Below are 25,334 nucleotides of genomic sequence, written 5' to 3'. Positions count from 1 at the left end.
ATACTACAGCAAAGGAAGAAGCATGAATTATGATGAAGGCTTAGTTTCTTAGGAAACATGTGAACCATATAATTTGAAATATCATACAATTATGTATCCAAGTATAGAAACACAATGGGTGAAATTCACTCTTTAAAGCTCAGAGCCCAAATGTTGGGGTTACGTAACAGGAACTTTTGGGAACTTGTGAGCTAGAAATAGAATCTATTATGTAGGGAGTTTCAAGACTCCCCTTCCTGCACAACTTTCTGGCACTCTTTGCGTCCTGCAGCACAAAATCTTAAAAAACTTTCAGCCATATCCTCCATGTAGAAAACTTTAGCATCCAAAGGTTACAAATCCAAGCAATCAAATGGTGGAGAAATGCCCATTTAGGGGCTCAGAAAAAAAGAACTACATGTGGGTAACAGCACACAGTGCATCTTTCTGAAGTCCAACTATAACTTCCAGTATATTTTGGGCTAGGTTCCAGGCCATAAGGTTGGAAGAGATTCTTAGAGATTAATTTTTTAGCTAGCGGAGATCTGCTAAAACATCTTTGACAGATCACCATTAAATCTTTTTTTGAAGACTTCTAACAAAGGAAGAACTCACCAGGTGGTCACTATAAAATTCTCCAGGTTTAATGGTTGCTGTATTATGTCAGCTGTTCATTGCTTTCTGATTTCATTGTGATGCCTAGTTAACTTAATTTTGGCCCTACCCTGTTTCCTCAAAAATAAAACCTCCCTAGGTAATAAACCCAATCAGGCTTTTGAGCACATGCGTTAAAATAATCCCTTTCCCGAAAAATCTGTTCGCCGCCTCCTGCATCTCAAAAATAATAAGATCTCCCCGAAAATAAGGCTAAGTGCTTATTTCGGGGATCAAAAGAAAATAAGACCATGTCTTATTTTGGGGAAAACATGGTACCTAGCTACAACTGCTATAGGGATTGAATGATTCTGAACAAAATAGGATAATGCCATTAGAAGGATTCCTTTCTTATAAGAATTAGAGGTAAGTAGGCTTGGACTGTACTTCTAAGTAGATTTGTGATACATACTATAATGCCTTGTTGATATTGCTGTTGTTTTTGAAGTAGACTCAGTAAGCTTAAAACAAATTGTATTTTGAAAAAAGCTATAATTTATGTCATGCAAAATATTGACAGCTGGCTCCACATGTATTTCTACCAGTGTCCGTAACAATTCAATTTCCAATTTGTTTCAAGCAAATTTTGAAGCAAATTGTTCTGACAGAAAGCCTAAAAGTTTCAAGAGACATCTACAGGGCTATCTGCTCTCATTCTCTTTCTCCTTTAGGATCAGCATAGAATATAATAATTTCACAACTGTTTAACCTACTGTATATACAGGGAAATTATGAAATGTCTCCTCTGAAAGGCTAATAAATTTATTTATTATTTTAATTAATAATAAATAAATGAGTTGCAGAGCAGATATTGTGAATTATTCCCTACATTTCAAAACATTCTGCATTTAATGCTATGTGGCAATTCTGAATACTACTTTTCATATTAAATTAACATATAAACAAGCTGACATTAAAAAACAGTTTCCTGAAAGCAAAGAGAAAAACCAGGCACCTCTCTAGAAAATTTCATCTGGAGAATTTTTTGAGGTTGATTATATCAGTGGAATACTTGTTTTAATAGTGTTATGCTCTAGAAAAACAGATATGGTCCTTTAGCCAATGTAGTGTTGCTGTAACTGTCAAACTGCCAGAGAAAGATAGCATATTCAATTTGCAGCAATCACGGAATCACATAAGAGATCAACTGTGAATTTCTAGAGTAGTTATGCTTTTTAAAAAAATTATTCAAATACTGATAATTTTGGGAAATACATTTCCAAAATATATTCAAATAATTTATTCCAAAATTATATGCACTAATGAACTTACAATCTAATTTTGACTTAATGTGATGTTGAAAATGCTTTTCAACAAAGTGACTTCTATACTTGCTTATAGTTTGTAGCACATATAGAATAAAATTGCCATAAGATGTTTCCATGAAGACACATTTAAGTATGAAAGTGAGTGAGAACAAGTGAAAAAGAGTAATAGTCTGCTAATAAATAAGAAAGCATGTAAAAGTAACTGTGGAAGGAAAATATGTATTTCATGACCCATTAATAAAGATGCATAGCAACATTGTTAGCACATTTTAATTCCAAGAATTTGGGATTAAAGTAGACAATCTTGAAAATTGAGTTTGGAATTTTTCAGACCTTTTTTATTTTAAGCTTTATTATTAAGTTCTATGAAGCTTTTCATTTTTTTCCCATTTTATTTCACTGGATAAGTCAATAATAACCCTTCCATGTCCAGATACTCCATCTTTCTTAGTGTCAGCATAAGTTCTCAAATAATGCTTTTCATGTGTTTCAGGCCAGGCATTAAAAGGGAGGCTGCCTCTGTGGAAACCTGGTCTCCCAAGCAGCCAAAATGGACCTAGTGGGCAGTGCCCAGCAATTAGTGGGGAGAGGGCATGCCCACAAAAGATGAAAGTGGTCATTATGAGAAGATCATATTCCATCCTTAGCCATGTTATCAAGAAATTTAACAGTGCAACATACCAAATTCTGTCCAAGGCAAGGATTGAGTTAAGAGAAGAGGGAAAATGCTACTATAAAACTGGAATAACTAAAGCAAAATCTAGGAGGGTTCAGTTATGGCCTGAAGACAGAGGTAATATTGTGAGGGTTAAAAGTTTCAAAATGGTTTCTGAGAATTTTCATTTCATTTCTGCATTATTTTTCTAGGGACCCTGAAATCTAAAGTTATTCCATTTTAAAAAGGACATATTCCTAGTTCTCTAAAGCATAAAGGTAAACGTTTCCCCTGTCCAATTGTATCTGATTCAAGGGGGCAGTGCTCATCTCCCTTTCTTAGCCGAGTTAGCCAGTGTTATCTAAAGACATTTCCATAGTCATGTGGCCAGCATGACTGTCACCTTTCCACCAAAGTGGTACCTATTAATCTACTTACATTTGAATGCTTTCAAACAGCAAACTGTAACTGCAAATGGCTTTTGGGAATCTACTGAAGCTGAGGTAAGACTTTGCTGTGTCATATGCACCAACTGTCTTCAGAAATGTAATTAAGTGACAAACCTTTGCAAGGCAGACTGCCCCACAAATGGGTTTTTATGAGACATTATAATGGTGTAGCAATGATAAAATCTTGTATTATTGTATGGCTCCTGGGTGGAAGGTTGATTTACTGATTTATATGCCTGATATTTTGATAAGACACTCTTAAAAAAATATGTCTCCTTGAGAAGATGTTACTCACTTTCCAAGAGAAACTTTTCCAAGAGTTTTTCTTAGCGAAGCTGCTGAATGGCTTGGAAAAACTAGGTCTACATGTGACGGTTCAATTAATTGATTTATTGCTAGAAGCCAAGGTACAGGAATCTTCTCTAATGGTCTGCACCCTTTTTTTTACCCCTTCCCCTGGTTTTAGCAGTCCTTCTCCTATAGCTGCTGTCCTAACCAATCAACTTACCTTTGTCTATTTATATATAGAGAAATAGATATTTTTCTGAAAAGCACTGGGTGGCAGCCTCCCATTATTTTTATTCATTAAAGAAGACCTGGGCAGTTCTATGTGGGGTCCAGAAGAAATTATATTAGCACTAAAAATAGTGTAAACGTGGGTTTAATTGCAGGCTTCCTAGTTCTGAGACTGGGAGCCCAGCAGGAATCAAGAGAGATGGCTCTTAGCTCATTGGTGCCCAAGAGTGCTTTGTTGCTTACTCATGAATTAATGAAACACCAACTTTTTTGGAGGGTTATTAAACAAAGAATGTAAATTTTACGAATTCTATAATTTGTAGAAGTCAGCAATGTCCTATTTGAGCTTACATAGACAAAAGGGCCTATGAATGCTTTGGATGTGCTCCAATGTTCCTCCAAAAGTTCATTTTGAATTGCAATTTGAAATGTAGCTTAAGAAATAAATGCATGGGGTGTCATCATGTTAATCAGAATTAATGTAAATATACATTAAAATTCAATGACATGCAAGTTTTCCTTTGGCCTATATTTTGGTATGGCTTGTACGCCATCATACAAACTTTAAATAAAAGCCTTTAGCTTGAAAAGTTATAGCTCTCTGCTATAAATAATAAAATAAAACTATAAACAGTTTTTGGTGAGAAGACATTGAAAACCTTTCTTACCCAGTGAAGTGCTAAGTCTAGCACAAATTCTTTACATTAGTTCAGAGGTCTCACAATTGTTTCAGTTCTGCATTTTAACACACAGATATGACAATATCAAATATAGCTTCCTTCATTAGGCTTAATTCTTACATATTTTACAATAGACTTTAAAACAATTTTCCTCTTATGCTTTTATGTCAATGGAACATATGCATTTATAAATACAAAAAACACCCACAGAGAGCTTTCTATTGGCATGCTGAATGCAGCATTTCTATCTCTTCTTACTGCAGCCTCTCTACGATTGTACTTTCAGGGAAAGCAGATATGTGCATGGTCCTACACAAACTGTTTTTGCACATAACTGCTTTGCGTATAGCACTTGAACAAAATTTTAGCTACTATTCTAAATAGGAGAGGAAGGTACTGTAGTTATTTGCAATGACAATTTACCATGGCCTTCAGAATATGGGAGATGGGTTTCAGAGAGTAGTGCTACTACTACCAACATAATCCAATTGCCAATATTTTTTCATTGTTCAGTAGTGATCAGTATTTAACAAATATCACAGAGTAAAAATGGACAGAAATTGTTTATATCATATACCTGTCTGTCATTGCATCAAAAATATTGTTTTATTTTTAAAACAATGCTTTCCAAGATTGTGCTACATGTTTTAAATTGATCTACAGATTGTCACAATAATCTGATTCCACGTATAGATATATACTTCCAGCAATGATGATGGTGATGATATTATTCAATAATATTTAATGGATTATCTTGGAAGACAGGTTAAAAAAGTAGCAATTTCAGTCTTCATGGCATACACACACACATGTCTGTCTGTCTGTCTGTCTGTCTGTCTGTATGTCTGTCTATCTATCTATCTATCTATCTATCTATCTATCTATCTATTTATCTATCATCTATCTATCATCTATCTATCTATCTATCTATCTATCTATCTATCTATCTATCTATCTATCTATCTAATTAATTATACTTCATTTCTAGTCTGAAGCATTGCTAAGATTGAGATTGCCAGGAATGTATTTTATATGTATAAAAAAAGTTTTGCAAGCCCTATGTTTCCTATCATTTCACTATTATCAATAATTAACACCCAATTCAAGAATGGTGAAAGGAAATGCTTCCGGGAAAGTTGTTTGAACCATTGAATATGTTTCTGCATGATGCAATGTTGGACATTAATATAGATGGGTTTAAAACTGACACTAGAAAGCATTATAGTAGCAGAACGTCTATTGTAATAACTACCTTCTACCAAGGTATAAGAAGTTCAGAGCTGCGAACAGGCTTCCTGGCTGGTTACTACAGGAAACAGGTTGCTAGGCTAGTCTTATCTCTTATAGTTCTTCAAACATTATTACAAGAGGAGCTCCATCTGTTTTTATTTCCATCTTTCGCTACATCTGGTTCCTTAATACTGCAATTCCATTTGAGTAGAGGTCTGAGTTTCCCATCACAAGCCTAAGTGAAGGGATTTGAAAAGAAGCAAATCTAAAACAGTAAGATTTCTGTTAAGGAAGAAAGAAGGGTAGGAGATTTCACAAGGCCATTTAATCAGTAAATCCTAATCAAGCAACAGTGTCAGGTTGAAGTTTAGCCAAAATAAAATCACACTCAAAACTTCAAAGCTCTCTTTTCAACATATGGAATTAGGCAAGTGAGAAGACCATGAGTGGAAAAGGAAATATGAGTGTGCATGCATTCAATTAAAAATTGCATACACATGTTAAGCATTTTAGAAAATAGTACTCTTAACATTGGTCCCATTTGAAGATTTTCTGGCCTCTTGAATAAAATATTAAATTCTCCAAAAGTTTGCAGAAGTATGACTTTTATTACAAAGACCAGATCAAGTCTGTCAAGTGTTCTTCAACACACCTGAAAAATACTGTATACCACCTTATGAATGCTTTTTAAACAATCTAAGAGAAAAAAATGGCAATAATTTTAATAGCAAATGTCTCCCATCAGGAAAACAAATCTTGCACATATATGCAGTTTCACTTATGTCAGGTATATTTTGTTGTTACTGTTTTGAGATCCAAAGGTCTTTTTTCCAAAAGAAAACTGGTATTTCTTTTATTTTTTCTTTTGAAAACATTTTACTTCCTATCCAAGAAGCTTCTTCAGTTCTAAATTAAAGAACTGAAAAAGCTTCTTGGATAAGAAGCAAAATATTTTCAAAGGAAAACTAAAGAAAGCCCAGTTACCTTTTGGAAAAAAGCACTTTGGGACGATGATTGAGAATCTCCATAGACATACGGTACTGTCTGGAGGGCATTTTTTTATTTTGTAAATAGTCACATTCTGCAAAACAGCTTATGACTTTCAGAAGAATGAACTAATTTCTCTGATCACTGCAGATAATAAGAGTTTTGTTTGAAATTAGAAAAAAAATATATCAATGTCTATATCTAGACAAAAAGTTATTTCTGTAATAGAAAAGTATCTTTCCTATTGTCTTAATCTCCATTAATTTTATTCTTTAAAGCAATTGTAAATATGACCCACTTTTTATTTTGTAAAGATTATATGCCTTATAACTTGCTCAAATTGTTGAGCATTTCTGCTGAGTGCTGTGTTTGACTAGATAATACTCTTTAAGATTAAGGATCCTTGAGAGACTCTCACCAAAATTAAAATGCTGCAACCATAATTGATACGTGCTATGGATTATCAAATTTATTGAGAACAAAGATGAAAAAAATCCACACATCTTTTACATGGATGTTAACTACCTAGAGAAAGAACAATATAAAAGAGGATAAGTGGCCAAAGTGGTAATGTCTATATCTGTCCTGCACACCATGTGGCTTTAGGACCTCATGCAGCCAGTCAAACAACCTTGTGCAGCCTATCCAGATTTTTTCAAAAAGTAATACATTTACAATACCACTGCCACTGACCCAAAAGTCATGTTGCCAAGCATATTCAAGTTTTGCTGCCAGCTCTTCTTCTGCTGCTGCTCCTTTAGCTGTGGAACAGCTGACTGGCATTCCAAATATTTACTAGTACTAATCTGAAATAATAGTGATAATACAACATACGGTATGCCCAAAGTCTAAAAATCATTCCATTTTCAAAGAGTGTAGATCAGACATGATTTAACCTCCAGGCCCAAATGCCTGGGAAACCATTTTAGGATTTAATGCCTTATGCCTCCTGATCTTCAGGAGAATGCTTCTCCATAGATGCTGTAACAAAAAAGTCACAATTTCTAGGTCCTACCCTAATCCTAACCCTAACTGAAGGAATCATGAACGCATCAATCCTACTTCTGGTGGACTGAGCAGAAGCAATCAGATACAGGCAGTCCTGAAATTACCATGAGTCTCTGCCATTGAGGGCTGTATAGGTGACAATCAACACCCTAAATTACACCGATAAGAGGCCTATGAAGATTTCAGATCACAGATTTCACATGGTCGTATCACAAAGTATTCAAAACTGCTTATGCTGCAATTCCGAAGCATTGCAGCTTCCGAATACTGTTCAAAAGCAACCCCATGTACAACACGTTACAGTACGATAGTCCCTGCACTGAAAAAAAGTGATATGTGATTGATTTTCACACTTACAACCACTGCAGCATCCCTATGGTCATGTGATCACAATTTGGGTGCTTGGCAATTGCCATGTATTTATGACAGTTGCATTGTCTTGGATCATGGGATCACCATCTGTAACCTTTCCTGCCAGATTCTGATGAGCAAAATCAATGAACCAGAACCAGATTAATTTAATGACCACAATGATTCATTTAACAACTGCAGTGATTCACTTAACAACTGGGGCAAAAAGGCCATAAAACAAGGTAAAACTCACTTAACAACTGTCTTACTTGGAAATGGAAATTTTGGGCTCAATGGTGGTCACAAGCCAACAACTACCTGTAATTTATTTGGGAAGTGATGAAGGCATGACAAGGAAATCAGTGTAAATATCTACTTAGTCACAGTTGCTATCTGTTCTTTTAACAGGAGTCATGAGACTAGGAGATCTCCCAACTGCACACCAGCTTGATATATGGAATGCTAACATTTTTGGAGATCTTTGAATTCAAGAGTGCCACAAAATCTACAGTCACATATTCACACATTAGGACCAAAATATAAGAAATTTAATACAAGTCTACTTACTGGTACATCAATTTGAAGATTATGGTACATTATTTTTTGGAAATAGTACTTTGATCTTTTTTCTATCCTAAGTTGATGATATGGAGTAATCTAGATCTCAAAACTAATTAAAATATACATATTTTGAAAAATAAAATTGTTTTTTTTTTTAAATAAAGTTGTGATGAAGTGGAAAGTAAATTTTTAATGTATTTCTTTTATTTTTTTTCACTATATTCTTTTGTAAATTTCTTTTTTATTTCTATTTTATCTTTTCTACAGCTATTTTTTTATTTTTATTTTTCTCTAGTTTATATTAGTTTTTCTGTCGTACTTGTAAATGTTAATAAAATTAGTCTAAAATATGTATGTAAAACTTGTATGGAATCTGGGATTTAGACTTTATATCAATTATGTGAAAATGATGATTTTTAAAATAGTTTTTTTAACTTTAAAGGATGAATACTATATCCCTAAAACATCCCAGAGACAGTATTTACAATTACATTTATTGACACCCAGTTATGGCCTACAGCATTTTAAGTCTTGGAAACAACTGGGTGATTATTAAATCCAATGACACAAAAAACCTTCCAGAATTACTTTTTATATAAATTCTGTTAGTGTGGATCATTTTGATATACAATTTGTAATAGTTGAATGGAATAATGAATAAGAGATTAGTTTACCTAGACAATGGAAAGAAGTGTTAACATCAATCCCAGAAATTTCAATAGATCTTAGGTTACAATTTATTTAATAACAATATCAACAACAATACTTTAGACTTACTGAACTCTGTTGTGTTTATATAGAATAAGCTAGATAAACTGTCATGTTGTTAAAGAAAGATGCAGTCAATGCTTCATGCAAAGATATGTTTGTACAGTATTTTATAACTGTTCTGCTTTGGGAAGAAATCATTACATGTAGTAACAAGAACATTATTTAGTGTTGTCACATGTTCATTTTTTTATAGAAACTAGATTCCTATTGCATGGAAACTGATATTTGGATAAAGAAAGCTTTTTTAAAAAAATATGCATTATTCTACTATTTTGGAAAGTAAAGATCCCTGCTTCTCTATGGACTTTTGAGTTGATATTATTACCAAGATTGAAATGAATTAGTTATGAATGAGTTATAGATACAAATTCATTTTGGATAATTATAATAAAATATGAAATACATCTAACATTAATTGCAATCCTTATGTAGATATTTTCTACTTTTATGTATTCATAAATGTGTCCTAAATAGTTTGGTTGGTTTTTTTTTTTATTGTTTTTGGTTTCATTTTTCTTTCTTTATAACTTTTCTGTACAGATGTAATGGGCTGTGAGAATAACCCTGAGAGGGAGGAGGAACAATGGTCTGATATGAAAAATCTGAGGCAATATGTGGTTTAGGGCAGAAGTGGGTTCCTGCCAGTTCTAACCTCTTCTATAGAAGAGGTTCCACAAATCTACCGTGCCGTTTAGAACCGGTTCCAGCTCCCTCCTCCACCCGTCCACACCACGCTTGCCCCGTCTGCCACTCACTAATTGGATGGCTCACCAATCACCCCGCCCACCTCTAAGAGTCCTATCTAAACCTTAAAGTCTTAAAGCTGTCAAGTTTGAATATTCCTGGGTTGTTTTTTTAAGGATTAGGGGTGCAAGGGTCTTGTATCTTGACTTGCATACTTCAATGCTATAATTCCTGAGCCAACATGACTGGAGGAGGAATTCTGGGAGCTGAAGTCCACAAGTCTTAAAGCTGTCAAGTTTGAACGCCCCTGGGGTTTTTTTTCTAAAGGGTTAGGGGTGCAAGGGTCTTGTAACTTGACAGCTTTAAGACTTGCGTGCTTCAAATGCCAGAGTTTCTGAGCCAACATTTTGGTTGCTAAGCAAGAGCATTGTTAAGTGAGTTTCACCACGTTTTACAAGTTGGCAATGCCCACCCAAACACATGACTGCCAAGCCACTCCCACTTGGTCACATGGCTGGCAAGCCACTCCCACAAAGCAGGCCACACCTACAGAAGAGGTTCTAAATTTTTTTAAAACCCACCACTGATTTAGGGAGAGCAGAAGAGCCAATAATTATTTTTGGGAGTTGATGGTAAGATGAATTGATGTAAACATTTAATAATACAATACAATGTTGTCTATGTAATAATATACATGTGGTTATATGTTATGAAAATGGAAAAATAAAAAAACTTTATATATAATAAAAAGAAATCTGAGGCCAAAGTAGATGATGAAAGGATATCAGAATTGACCTGCTCTAGTTCTTTGGACAATAAAGGCAGGGGAGGGGAGAAGTTTTCAGACTTGCAAGACTCTATTACCATGATCTTACAATAAAGATAATATTAGTATTCTTAGTTTTGGTTTCCTGGTCTGGATTCTCTTTTTAAGAATTGACTACTGTTTATTCTTCTTTGGTTTTTATATTCAATTGATAGATGCTGTTAAAAAACCCATTTTTTATAGTTAACTAAATATTTAATTTACAAATATAAAGATAAATACATCTAGATAAATGACAGCCATGATAAATGATAATAAAAGTTGGTATGCCTTACTATTTGGTTCCCATTACTAGGTTTTACGGTAACATGAAAGAGATTTGGGTTTATAGGACTTCACAGGATTTATCCTGATAGTGAACTCCTGATTTTATTCTTAAAACCACTGTCACTTTATGAATACATCAGTATTTATGAGCCTTATTTTTGATATATGTTTAAGTGCCAAAGGACTGTTCTTTTAGTCTAGAATGGATGAAAACAAATGTCCACTTGAATACATGTAATAATACTAACCATATTATGACAGCACTTGTCATATTCGCACAAATTTCCCCTTTTATGTATATGCAAACAAAATAGCTACATGCAGAGTTATTTCTCTTAAATATCTGGCAAGGCATATGACTGTTAGAAATTTGGCTATGGTTAAAACAAAATTTAGCGCTCGTTAAAGCATTAAGAGGAATGCTGATGGAATCAAAGCAAATTGTCTGATAAAGCTGTAAAGTTATCCTCAACACACATAAATGATTGAATGCTACCATTAGATTCTCATGCAGACTCTTTTCCTGCAACTAGCAAGTAGCTACATAACCCTTCAGTGTGGTAACTGAATTAAGAACACTAAATTCCAGCAGTAGCAGTATCTTGAAAATATTACATTAAGAGATTTTTCATTTTATACTGTTTCTTCTTCCTTCAGACCCACATAAAACTGTGAGAATGTCACTTCTCCACAGCATGTTTTACCGATATTCTCTAAATACATTTTGGGGTAGCTCAGTGTGGTAAACCAGAATTCTGTAAATTTACTATACATAACGTCTACTTTCAAAAGCTTCCTTCTTTAGGTTTTGTCAAACACATGTCATGAAGGAACTTTCCACACTTCAAGAGTGAAAAAAAGAAAAAAAAAGATAATTGGGTCCTACTTCCTCTCTGTATGTTGGTTTTAATGGGTGCTGTCGAAATATGCCCCTCACTGAATGTGTTTTATTTTGGAAGAAACCAGAACTGAAAGGGTTAGGGTGTGTTACTGCAGTGGTTATCAGCAGACAGCCATCTAACCTTTGGTACTTACAGGAATTTTATGGCTCTTGATCATATTATCAAACTCTTCATTAATTTTTTTATATTTTTCTTCAGTGCGTGGGGTGAGGGCATAAGAGGAGTCTGGATCAGGGCTTTCACAGCCTTTGTTTTCTTTCTTGTTCAATGCCTGCCAGGTTCAGAGAAATATCAGAAAGTAAAAAAAATGAAGGGAATTCAGAGTACTTACACATAATCTTTGCCTGCTGATCATTAGATCAATATCTTCATTAATTTTCCTGTACTTGTCCTCAGACTCAGGGCTGTGACCTACTGAATCATCTGCATCGGGATCTGGACTGTCACACCCATTAAGTCCTTTCTTTCTCAACGTCTGAAATAGATAATTTAGAAAGTTGAAGCCTTGACAGAGGCAGCAAGAACAATTCAGGGCCTTTACCGCAGTACAGACTGGTTGAAGGCTGTCACATTATACATTAGGGAGAGACAGTAAATTGAGATGTTTAGGTCAATAAACAGCAGATTTTGTTACCAAAGACAGCTCTCCTGAAACAGAATTAGTAAATGAAGAGAGCATAACTTCTAATAAAATATCTGTATTACCATCACAGCTTTTCTCAGGAATGGAAACATCAATAGTTTAAATACACACAGGGCAAAGAATTCAATCAAAAAAGAACTAGTAGTTCATAGTGAATAGAATGGCAGTACAGTATCAAGCCTACAATTGTTCTTATATTAATCTACAGATCAATCTGCCCTAATACTGCTCTGTAAGAGCACTAAAATGAAGGAGTTAAAGTGATAATGGTCATGTAATTGTCAAGATACTCTGACTCTTACATGTAATACCATAACTTGAAAAATCTTTGTTTTTTAAAAAACATTTTAAATCAGTTTCTATAAAGTAAAACCTAATATAATCAGTTATCTACAGTAGCATGATCTTCAACATTAATGAAACACTGTGATCAAATTTTTCCCTTGACACACAACCTTACAAAAAAAACAGAAACTGAAATAATTACTTATAAATCACTTTGGAACAAAGAATCAGGTTAAATTTACAATTTTATCTTCCTATCATCTTACTAGTTTTATCAGAATTTTGAGACAAGTCTTGCTGTACATCAAATTCTGAATTTTGGGTAATATTGAAAATTAATACATTTTTAGCATCTTATAGTATTTATTTTTTTTAAGAAAAAAAAGCAACTTTTTTTTTAATCCTATAGAGAAAATACCAGTCAAAGAACATGGGCCATTCAGATTTCTGAGATGCCAACAGTCTCCACAAAAAAAGTTAGAGATTTGAATTATAAAGAGGAATAAATCTTTTTTTTTGTAGTGCATCTCAGATGTCTTTGTCTGTCATTGAAGGCCAGCCAGGTCTTATGCTCCTTGCTCCCATTATAAAGATTTATGTCTTGAGTAACACAAGGAAGCAGGAATTTGTGCGGTATATTCCCAATCCAACCCTATTGTGAGTATAACATTTGCCACTCTTATTTGGCACTGCAGAAAGCTCAATAAAAATGCTTGGTAGCATTTCTGAATGTCAGCTCTTACTCATTCTCATTTTAAAAATTAGGAAATTTCTGTTGTAATGATTAAAACAAAATCTATCTATATAAGTTTTTATTTTTACAATCCATACTTGAAAACCCAGTGATAGGTTGAGAGGATTGAATAACTTTAGAGATGCTGAGATTTATTTAGTGGGAACAAGATGCTGATAAATGGAAAAGGAAGAGATGATGCTAAGGGTAATTCCCAACGGATATGTAGGAGAAAGCCCCCCAAATAAAACCTATGAAATGGCAATGACAAACAAAATGTCTGTATGATAGAGACAAATTGTATGGGTATCACAGTAACATTTATATGAGTTTGAGCACCAAATGCAGGACAAAAGCCACTTATCCACTTATTGGAAAGACTATTGAACTTTTAAAAGTAGATATTGAGATAATGACAGAGCCAAAAAAAAAAAAGAAGCTACAAGAAAGTCTGATCACTGATGATGCAAAAGGCACTTGTACTCTTTAGAACACCAGGTGTAAAAGGAGTTTCTTGTTTCACAAGAATACATGCAACTGGAACATAGAATGTGAGAAGCATGTACCAAGTAAAACATGAAATTATCTAAGTATGGACTAAGGAATCATGACAGTTTGTAGGGTGGAAGGATTGGGAAAAAGATGTATTTCAGACAATTCAGTCTATATACAACTTAATTAAATAAAATCCAAATGGCAAGAATGGTAGGTATACATTTCTTCTACAAATTTACTCAGACTTCAGTGTCCTGAGGCCCCAGCAGGGGTTAAGTTTAGTCATCTAGGCATTCACTAAGGGCCCAGGAAGAGAAGAGAGGAAGGGGTGAATGAGTACACTTCAACTGATCTGAAAAATATGCAAGCTGGATTCTTGTCCATGAGAGCTCAGCACTTCACAATCTGACATAAGGCTACATCACTAGGCATCAGCAATCTTACGTATTTTAGACATTCACACCTGTCAGCAACTCTGCACCTGTTGTCTACTCTGGCAAAGACCAAGTGACAGCAGCCAATCACAGCAGCTCCTGCTGCAACATGACCATACATGGCTTTTCTCAATTGTGTTTCTGTGTACTAAGGCTGCTAATCTCTGTGGATTTCAGCAGTCTGCTTTTTGTCCTTGTAATGGTGTCACAGTTTTCAGTTCTTCACTGAGTTAAGTGTTTAAGAATGACACATGCTGTTTCTTATACAAGTTTCCTTCCCACAATAGCCCACATATGCAAATGGGTTTTAAACTTGTTTATACACAAGTCCAGATTATCTCTTCAGTGCCATTTTTTAAAAAAGTTTTTGTTCTCATTTAAAGAAGAAAGAAATCCTATTGCTTTATAACAGCGCCTCAATTCAACTTTCTGTAGATGGGTACTATGGGAAAAGTCTTACAGTAATATGGTCATTGTAAAAATTAAAATAAAGATGCATTGATATTCAGCCAATATTTTAACTATGGCTTAACTATGACTTAATTATTTTTAAAATATTTTCCAAATATTAAATATTTTTAAATATTATCCAACTATTTTCTTCAGAATGAGAAAGACTTCTCATTCAGATGTCAGTTTATACACACCTTATTACTTAGTGAAGTTAAATTCAAACCTGTTCAGTTTTTTCCACCTTTTATATATATGGAATTGGGCCACTGAATGACTGTATCACCATGCTAAAAATCTTTTTTCCTTTATCCACTCTGTTAAATCTAACCTTTTGTATTTTCTTTATAAGAACCATATCCTCAGGTGAAAAATTAATTTCTTCTAACGTTTATTACTTGATCAGATCATTCCCTAATATCAATAAACAATTTCACTAATGCAGTTATCAAATACCTTCTCCACCATCTAATTCATACTCACCTGAAGGTTTTTTGTTAAAAAACAACAGCCCCAAATGAAACATTTCAGATATTATTAGCATTTACTTATTTAATGTTAGTAAGACTCAGATAAAAGCACAAACAATCTAATATGAATTTGTATCCGGTGATATAAAAGCTGTATCTTCAATGATTAACACATGATTTCTGACAGATACATGCTCAAGACCTTAGTCAGAAACAACCTTCACTTCCCAATTCTGAAGTTATACCAGCCCCAAAGTGACTTAGCATCTCCATCTCAATCTTTGAGGGAGGAGGAAAGATCATACACTGTAGGGTAAAATAACAGAAGAGGAAACTGGAGGACATCTGAGGAGCTGACAATGCTGAATTTAAGATTTAGGAGACATACACACCGCATGACTGCCCGATATGAATCTCCTGCATCAACTTTCCAATTTTTTCCAACTATGCCACCACCATTTCATGTTAATATTGTTTCCTTCAAAGCTCAACTAAATGCCTGCTCTCCATTTAGCAGCCTGTGGAAATCTTCACTGGAGTAAGACTGATGTTCTGTCTGTCAGTGTTGCTGTTACAAATACAGTACTCTTGTTCCCAAAGCCTGGGAAAAAGCAGCAATTGGTAATTTTCATTTACCATCTAATTTGGCTTAATATTTATAGAAGCATAAATACAATATAATCTGAGCAATAAATGAAAAATACTTAAAATAAAACTTGAACCCTTTTAAAAAAAATTATAAATATGCTTGCCATACCATGAAAGGAAAATGTACACATTGGGACCCGCTGCAGCGGCTTTCCCACTGCAAGGGTCAAGTGAAGCTCAAACAGAACAGAACCCGAAGGCCTTTTAGTCCAGCATTTGTTTCCATTGTGTACAAATGCAAAATAAACCATTATGTCAATTCCAGTGGTGTTACTCTATAGTCAGAATATTTATTTCAGTTATGCATGGTTTACAAACTGAAAGCAGCCGCCTTTTTTCCAAAGACAACATATCATTTCTCTACATATATATCTACAGGATGACAGATCCATATATAGTACCCTGACTTTCAAGATATTTTCTAAGAAGCTATTCTATGCGGTACACACAAGGAAAATTAGATTGCCCAGTGAAGGCCAGACTAAATCTGAGGAGACCACTACTGATTAAGGTGTCTTTTCCATTCATATATACAACCTTGGAAAAGACAGACTTTTCTAAATTCTTCCTTTATCCCATATTCAATCTCCTAGAACTTGATTGCTCCAGACACTGTCTTAAGTGAAACGGGCTACTATAAAGGCAGATTCAATAGTACTAACTCAGCTTTATGAGGAGGTAGTAGATATATGCATTTTTTGTCTGTCTCTTGAATTATCTGTCTCTTCTTACCTACTTTGGTCCTGACTACAGAGCCAATCTGGCTCCAAGCTGAATATGCTGGAATGATACACCTGCTTGAAAACACATGTAAACACCCTCTCTATATTTTATGTGTTTAGAAAAAACAACAACAGAAGTACATAAAACCTTTGAAAAATGTAATATGTATAAACCTATGCCTTAAGCTTTACAAATAAAGACCTAAATCTTTAGTATTAATTTTCTTTGCTACTTTTATGTCCTACAGATGTAAAAATGTTAATTAAAGCACAAAATAAAAAAAAATGAGAAATTATATTATACAGCTGCATCTAACAAGGCATACCATGTTTTGGAGTTTTTTTGTTCTTTTAAAGTAGCCATCCCTAGGGTGGAAACATCAAAATTATCCTTTACCAGTAACTATTTTTAGGACAGGAAATGATGTGTGATGCAGCCAGCAGAAACTGAATGATAGAATATAATTACTAGAGGCCAACTTTTTCCCCTGGACTTTAGAATCAGGCATATAATAGGCCTAGGAACTGTAAGCAACCGATCTTTTGGTTTTGCATTTCATCTACAAGCCTACACTTACAGAGGTGGCACAAAAGAAGAGGCTTTGCAATGATGACTCAACTGAAAACACACCACCAACATGCTAGCAATCCCATATTTGGCAACATTACCAGAGATATTTAATAAGCCCTCCCACAACAACTGGGTAACTAGATAATAGGAATTTTTTTTCTTTAAGCATTTTCAGATTATATTTCAGCATTATTTCCAAGCAATGCTGTGGCTGCCCTTTCTCAGTGCCTGGAGGCTGTAGGAGTATGGATGGGGAACAACAGGGTTCAAATGAATCCTGGCAAGATGGAATAGCTGTGGAGGCAAAGGACCTTAGGAACCAGTTGTTTATCATCTTTAGTTCTGGATGGAGTTGCACTAACCCAAACAAACCACAAGTTGGAATTTGTCCTGGATTCACAACTCCTACTCAAAGAGCAAGTGGTAGGAGTGGCTAGAAGGGCCTTTGTACAACTTCATGTTGTGTGCTAGTTGTGCCCTGTCCTGGACCGTGACTCCTGCACCTGGTCACTCAAGTCCTAGTTATCTGTTGGTTGGATTACTGCAACAAGCTCTACATGGGACTACTCTTCAAGAGTATTCAAAAGCTGCAGCTGGAGCAGAAGGCAGAAGCATGCACAGTTCTAGGGCCCCTGTTGTATGAGATATAATACTCCTGTTGTATGAGATGCATTGGTTGCAAGAGCTGCTTTATAGGGGAGATGAGTGGCATAAAAATTTAATACATTCATACATAATACATACATAACATAAAAAACATACACAAAAACCTCAAACAAAAGCTAACTAAGAACTGAAAATTATTAAGGAGGCTCTCTTTAGTGACATTATTATGTCACAGTCATCTTCCAGTGGCCTGGGAGCAGAGGCAGATTAAAAAAAAAACCTTGTCCCCACCTCCAGGTCTCCAAGTTGCCTGCTTCTGGTTTAAACTTTCTACTAAATTATGAATGGCATGCAAGTAATAGATTAAGAAACATAACATGTTTGGGATATGTACTCTTTGAAAATGATTCAGAAGTGTTTCAGAGTTGCACAAGTAATTTCTTTTCAGGCTATTGGTTGAAGTAGACAACCCAGAAAGAATATGAAAGTGCTTTAAATCACACTGTGGAAGTCTGGAGAAAGGCAAGTCATAGAGAAGTGTTGCACCTGCAAAAGGTTGAAAGATTTGTTCTGGGGTGCACCAGAATTGTTGATATTTGCAAGCATGAAATCTGTACTAAGAAGTCCCATCACAATTTTAGTTGTTTACTATGTCATAAGCAATGTATATATTCTGAGAGTAAACCTATCTAAACATTCCAAATAAGTGGTGGTGATTCTGCTACAATGGTATACCAAATTATGGCTATATGAATGTAAGATTGAGATTGTCTTGGCAATGTTTCGGCCAGGTGTCACTCACCATCTTCAGGCTAGGTTTTGGGCTTAAACCGTGGTTGGAGCTGCCGTCTCTCTATAAATATGGGTGGGGGTGTGTGAGGTGCTGACTTTGTTTCAGTAAGTGGAATGATTGGTTGTGTGGTTGTCTCATAATTGGTAGTTTGGTGCTGGCTGTGTGTCTGTTATTGTTTAGTGTTGTAATAGCCTGGGTGGTGGGTGGGGCTCGTTTGTTGACTAGGGCTGGTTTCCAGAAGTCTGGTAGGCAGGAGGTATCGTCACGTTTATTTAAGTTGTGGGTTGTTTCTCTATTTTGATAGCTTCCATAATTATTCTCTTGTTGAAGTGTTCAGTTTTGGAGATTAACCTGGTTCCTTCAAAATTAATTTCATGTCTCGTAGCTTTAAGGTGCTGGAAAAGGGAGGGAAGTTTTTTCTTTTTTTCTTACTGAGTTCTTGTATTCTATGATGCGTGCATTTATTCTCCTGTTCATTTGTCCTATGTATGTTGCAGGGTAGATTTTGCATGGAATTTCGTAGACTCCTTGGTTTTCTAGCTGGATTTATATATAATTTTCACAATGCATATTGACTTCACTAAAAATCCAAGGAATTCAAAATCCAAATGACCCATAAAATTTCTGAATTATTTTCAAAATCACCAAAACAAAAAGAGGAACTGAAACACCACCAAATATATGCCGTGTCTTAACACATTCTTTTACTATATTGCCATAGTTCAGATTCAACTCAAACCCAGAGCCACATGTTGTGAGATGGGCAGTATATAGATATGAAAAATAAATAAATGTAATCTATGATTACATGCAAGTCTTGAAAACTTTGAATATGCTTCTCAAAGATCAAAATTGTTCTGAGAAAAAGGGAATATTATTACATTCATAACTTGAGACTATTTGTATTAACTACTAATTTTAATTAAGGGCATATATACATATCATTGTGCATTTTACTAGGGGATATTCTAACTTTTAAAAAGTGGTTCTTAGTTAAAAAAAAAAAGTGGATATCACCCTTATATTGTCACACACACAGACTCACAGACACAGCTTTTCCCAAAGTCTTACCACTTTTCAGAAGTTTATTTATCAGAATGGTATATTCAGTCCACTTTTCTTGTGCCCATGTTTTGGGTTTTACATGATTTCCACCCCTCCTCTTTTTACCCAGAGTATATCCTGTGTGGTATTTTCAGTTACAGTGACCACTTTCCTCCTGGTGGTTAATGTAATTGTAGTGGTTAGAAGAAAGCCTTTTTTTACTCTAATTGTAGCAAAGTTGTGTAATTCTTTGTTTTAAAAGGTGAACACCATTCATCCTGTCGTAGCAATTAGATTTTCCGTAGCTGTTTCTCTGTGTATACATATATGTCCATATACCACTACATTCTTGACTCTAAACTGATTTGGATTTGTGAAGCTGGATTCTTTTCAAAGTAGAAGAAAAACATTTAAAGAGTTAAAAACAGGCAAGGCAAGATTGAATAACAACAATAGGGGGGAGCAGTCACTGCTATAGGCACAAAGGAAAAGGGAGCAGTTTTCTGGCTAAAGTTGCATAGGATTGGGTGTATCCCAATTTATATGGTGCTGCTCATACAGATCAAGGCTTCAGAGCACAATGCTATCAGATTTAACACATTCCATCACAAGGAAAATAAATTTTCAGAAATAACGTCTTATAACAATGTCCTGTCACATTTTAAGAATAATGGAGACTCTAATTCTAATTCCAGTAAGATATCTGCTTTGCAAAAATCACATGCTATTTATTTATCAATCAAATTTCTATACCTGCACATCTCACCAAAAGCTCTGGGTAACACACAATACAGATAAAACCACATGGAAAACTATAAAATCACTTTAAAAAGTAAAAACAGAAATAAGAAATCTAGACAAAAAGCTGATAATAGCCACTTCAACAACAGAGCCACGTAAGCATCTCAAAGACAAGTACTTTGTTACTGCTTTAGTATAAGGGTGTCAAACTGGTGGCCACGGGCTGGATGCGTCATGTACAGGCCTTGCCAGCTCTGTAAATGGGGAAAGCATTGTGAAATGTCACATGACAGCAATGTGACACGGCGAGTTTGACACCCATGCTCTAGCAGAATGTGAAATATCTCTCTAAAAGCTCTTAAATCAGGGGTGTCTTTAAGACTTGTGGACTTCAGCTCCCAGAGTTCCATGGTGGGCTGGCTGGAAGTGCTATCCACAAGTTTTAAAGTTGTCAAGATTGAACACTTCTCCCTTCAAACTGTCCTAATGTTTCATTTCCAAATTGTCCCCAATCTATGAGAGATTTTTAGAAGCAGAGTCAAAAAGGAAAAATAATAATTCCATCCCATGCATGAACACAGAAATTCTGTCACAGATAAAAAAAACCTAGTCAATATCTTGAGCAAATTATATATGTTATAGCACTGCTGGTTATCGAATCCTATAGGAATGGGGTTTCCATACCCCCTGCTGTCCCTCACAGCTTTTATAAGCAACTGGTGAAAAACATTAACAGGATTTTGGCCAATTACACTTTAGTTATTCAACTGGGATAGCTTTGAAACAGTCAAGAATCAGGTTAGCTGCTTGTATTTCCAGTTATAGAAAAGAAGCAAGAGAAAAATGAACTGAATTAACTGAAAATAAAGGAAAATGAAGTGATTCCAAGCTGCTTAAAGGAGATGTAAAACAATCCATATGAAATAAGAATGATACAAAGCTGTGTACTTTTGATGCAAAATTAAATTAATATGGGGTCAATAATCTCAATGTGCTGTAACTGCATGTAAGGGCTTAAAACTAGAAGACTTTAATAGTTCTATTTATATTGGTTTTGATATACTAGATTGAGTTCATAAATATATTCATGGTTCAGCACACCATATTTAATAGGTAGCCTCTGCCAATGATGTCATGTACTCATAAGAAACATTCCTTGATGTCACCAGTCTCCTAGCACCATCTTTAGTTTTACAGTGGCTCTTATTCTCAAATCTTAGAGGAATAGTAACAGTAGACAGATGCAACTCAGAGTCGTCTTTAGAAATGTGCCAATGTCACTAAACAAAGGTCAGCTGAGGCAGCCTTTCTGTTGTTTTGTTGCTCTAAGACAATGAGTCTCTAAAACATACATAATTGTTTATTCCCTCACTTCCCATTGTTCCTTTATTGACTCAGACAGTGGCAGTAATGCTTGAAATCTAATATAGTCATGATTCAATATAATTGTGTGAAAAATCTGTGCAGTACATATGGCCATGCAGTTTATCCTGCAGAATCAGTGGTTAGCCAATTAATATGAAGGACATATCCATCTCCTTTTTTAAAAGGATGCATAGGAAGGTTAAGACTGCAGACCATGCTCCTTAAATTATATTTATTTTTTATTTTATTTAAAGCTTTTATATGCCGTCCAATCCCAAAGGACTCCGGGCGGCTTACAAAGAAAATATAAAGAAACATAACAACAATACAATTTAAAATAACAGTCATCCCTCATAAATTCATTCTAGTCGGGGCCGGACCTCAACAGTGAGGTCAACAGCCCCAGGCCAAGTTTTTACTGCTTTCCTGAAAGCCATCAGAGTGGGTATGGTCCGGATTTCCGGGGGAAGCTGGTTCCAAAGAGTCGGAGCAGCCACCGAGAAGGCTCTCCTCCGAGGGCCCACCAGCCAACATTGTTTGGCCGACGGTACCCGAAGGAGGCCCAATCTATGGGATCTTACTGGTCGCTGGGAGGTATGTGTCAGCAGGCGGTCTCGAAGGTATCCTGGCCCTAAGCCATGTAGGGCTTTAAAGGTGATAACCAACACCTTGAATTGAGTCCGGAGACCAATGGGTAGCCAGTGCAGCTCACGGAGGATAGGTGTAATGTGGCACACCCACTATCACCTGCGCGTTAAACACCCCCATGTGTTTAAAATCTGTATACAATTTGTAACAGCTATTTCAGGAATTTACCTATGGACAAATAAATAAAAAAGTGCACAGAGAACTCATTATAACTTGCCTAAATGTGGCTTTCCGTCATAATTAAATATACTCACAAAATCCCTATAGCACATAATTTGAACAAATAACTGTATTAGTTTAGGCACTTATTAAGCACAGAAATTTAAAACTCCACTACTATAAATCAGAGGTGGGTTGCTGCCGATTCGGGCAAACCGGTAGTAGCAGCAATGGGAGGCTCCTTCCATCCGCCCAGATGCATCTGTGCATGAGGAAGCGTGCCCGAACCAGTAGTAAAATTGGCAACCCACCACTGCTACCAATGGCAAGAAAAGGGCCAGGTAACTCCTTCTGCTGGACATTGCTGTGCAAAACAGTCAAGAAGATTCTTGATCACAGTTCAAATTCAACATTGAAGTCTTTATCTAGTCCTTTCCACTTTTCTCAGACTACTACCCCAACCAGAAAAAACTGTCATCTCCAGTCAGCAGTTGACCCATGATAATTCCTCCGCCACCCAGCCAGCTTTAAAATAACTTCCTGTTCCATCTCAAAAAATATATCCCAGCATAGGAAAAGTTATAGAAAATGGCAAGCAAAGCTCTTCTGTAGAACTTTGTCATTTTAGGTTGTATGAGAAGAGGGTTTTTTTTCTCATATTCTACAGTACTAGGATTCAAGTGCTAGAATTCAATTGTTTCCTAGAAGATTCCGAAAATGTAGCAAGCCTTTAGATCTAGAGGATAGAAAGCTGGCACTTAGTTTATGGGACTTAAATGACATACTCATGAACTTCTCTGTATATCAGTAGAGGCTAATCATTCTAAAGCAACTAACTCATCTTTATATTGCATTAATTCAATGTATATACATGTATTATACTATGTACATACTATGTATGTGTATTATACTATGATATGACATACTGTGTATATCAGATTAGGGAGCAAAACACTGGAAAACTCCTTTATAGACGGCTTCTAAAAGTCAGTATAGAGTGGTGGTTAAAATACCGTACGAGGACAGAAAAATACAAGTTCTCAGTTATGAAAACTCTTGGGATTATCACAGAATCACAAAGTTGGAAGAGACCAATTTGCTCAGTGAAGGAATCCAAAGTGTCAGTGAAGGGATCCAGATTGTAATATCTCTAGCAGATGACATTCCAAATTCTAGCTGAATATATCAGATAAAGGAAATCCCACCAGATCACTATGTAATTGGTTCTCCTAGTAAACTCTTTTATTGTTAGGAAGATTTTCCTAGCATTCAATTGGAACCTGACGTATTATAACTTATATCCATTATTTCACATCCTGTGCTTTGGGATGATGAACATCAGGTCTTGATCTACTTTTCTATGACAAGAGTACTACCATATCTTCTTTTTAGTCTTTTTGTTGCAAAGTAAACACTCCAGGATTTTTAAACGTTTTTTTCATAGAATTTTGTTGTATAGATGTTTGACCATCTTTAGTTACAATTTTGATTTATATCCTTCATTTCCATTTTTTCTAGTTTATCTGACTTTTTAAAAAGTAGTGACCATTATTGGGTACAATACTAAAGGTGGAGTCTGACTATGCAAAATAGAGTGGAAAAATTTATCATTGTGATTAAGAGACTTTAGTTAAATTTAATTTAGGTTGTTTGCAACCACAACACTTTGCTGACTAATTGTCCGTTGGAACAAACTAGTGCTTCCATTTTCTCCTACACATATCACAAATCTGAGGCATTATAATCCACTAGACATTCACATCTGTTTCCTGACCCAAAAAGTATAACTGTTTTTCCAATTGTCATAAGGAACCATCTTGTCCAAAATGATTCTGCCCATTCTGTGCCATATTGTGGAAGAAGCTGGCTCTGGAGATACCCCCTCACCCCTGGCTCTTTCATTTTCAGAAGCTTAATAGGCAGTAGTGAAGGATGGTGGTCATCTTACTGTTGTTGATTAATTTGTATGTTTCCTATATTTTGACACTGCTCAGCAATATCTGTACAAGACAGGTTGTTTAGTTGAGGTGCAACAAAATATATAATATGAGAGAAACATATTATATGGCACTTCAGTATAAAAATGTTATATAGTGGTGCCTGAATGGTAAGAGCACTGGCATTGGACACAATGATTCTAATTTGTTCATTTCTCAAGAGAAAGAGAAGATAAAATTATGTGCTTTATAACATAGCTAGATCACACAAATAATTTAAATCTAGCAGTAAAGAGATAAACAGTATCAGGATGTTTAATTTTTCTCCTTATCTTATCACTATTTTTCTAATGAAAAATATAAATTCTAGTAGACAAGCTGAAATGGCCAAACTAGGTGAATGGCAGTGTTAACTTATAAAATGGCAGAAGGAATTATTGTTCCTTGCATATTTAACAACATATTTTTAACATTAACAATTTCAATTCAGCAGAAATGTATTAAGAGATTTTAAATCTGCATATAAAACTGGGAATGGGCACACTATTTTGGATTTAGCTTGTGCAATTCTGCTTTAAAAAAACCTTAAACTATATTACTGTAAGTTTTCCTGTTCGTATTACCATTCCACAGTCCTACTTAAATTGCTATTGAAATTCTCAGCTTTGAGTAAGCTCTGGACAGGTACATTCTCAGCTAGTTTTATTTTGGATTATTGGTTCAGGAAGTTGCAACTTCAGTCAACAACTGTCAGATCTTGTTATCTGCAGGGGGCCTGACAGTTCAAGACTCTTGCTAATGA

At 35.2% G+C, this 25,334-nt stretch overlaps 1 protein-coding gene across 4 annotated transcripts in view; it reads right to left on the bottom strand.

The window, feature by feature from the left end:
- The window catches only part of MEF2C (myocyte enhancer factor 2C), a 150,937-nt gene that overhangs the window by 34,595 nt on the left and 91,008 nt on the right, over nucleotides 1–25,334 (bottom strand). For 3 of the 4 annotated variants that reach the window (XM_032213050.1, XM_032213048.1, XM_032213049.1), the window contains exon 4: nucleotides 12,120–12,263. In XM_032213050.1, the coding sequence (XP_032068941.1) occupies nucleotides 12,120–12,263 (144 nt within the window). Of the gene's footprint in view, nucleotides 1–11,921; nucleotides 12,060–12,119; nucleotides 12,264–25,334 lie in introns of all 4 variants that reach the window. The other variant, XM_032213051.1, reaches the window with a different exon arrangement.

Source organism: Thamnophis elegans, chromosome 3, assembly GCF_009769535.1.
Source record: "Thamnophis elegans isolate rThaEle1 chromosome 3, rThaEle1.pri, whole genome shotgun sequence".
Classification (NCBI taxonomy): Eukaryota; Metazoa; Chordata; class Lepidosauria; order Squamata; family Colubridae; genus Thamnophis; species Thamnophis elegans.
The sequence above is the reverse complement of the archived record's forward strand: the minus strand, read 5'-3'. Positions and strand labels throughout refer to the sequence as shown.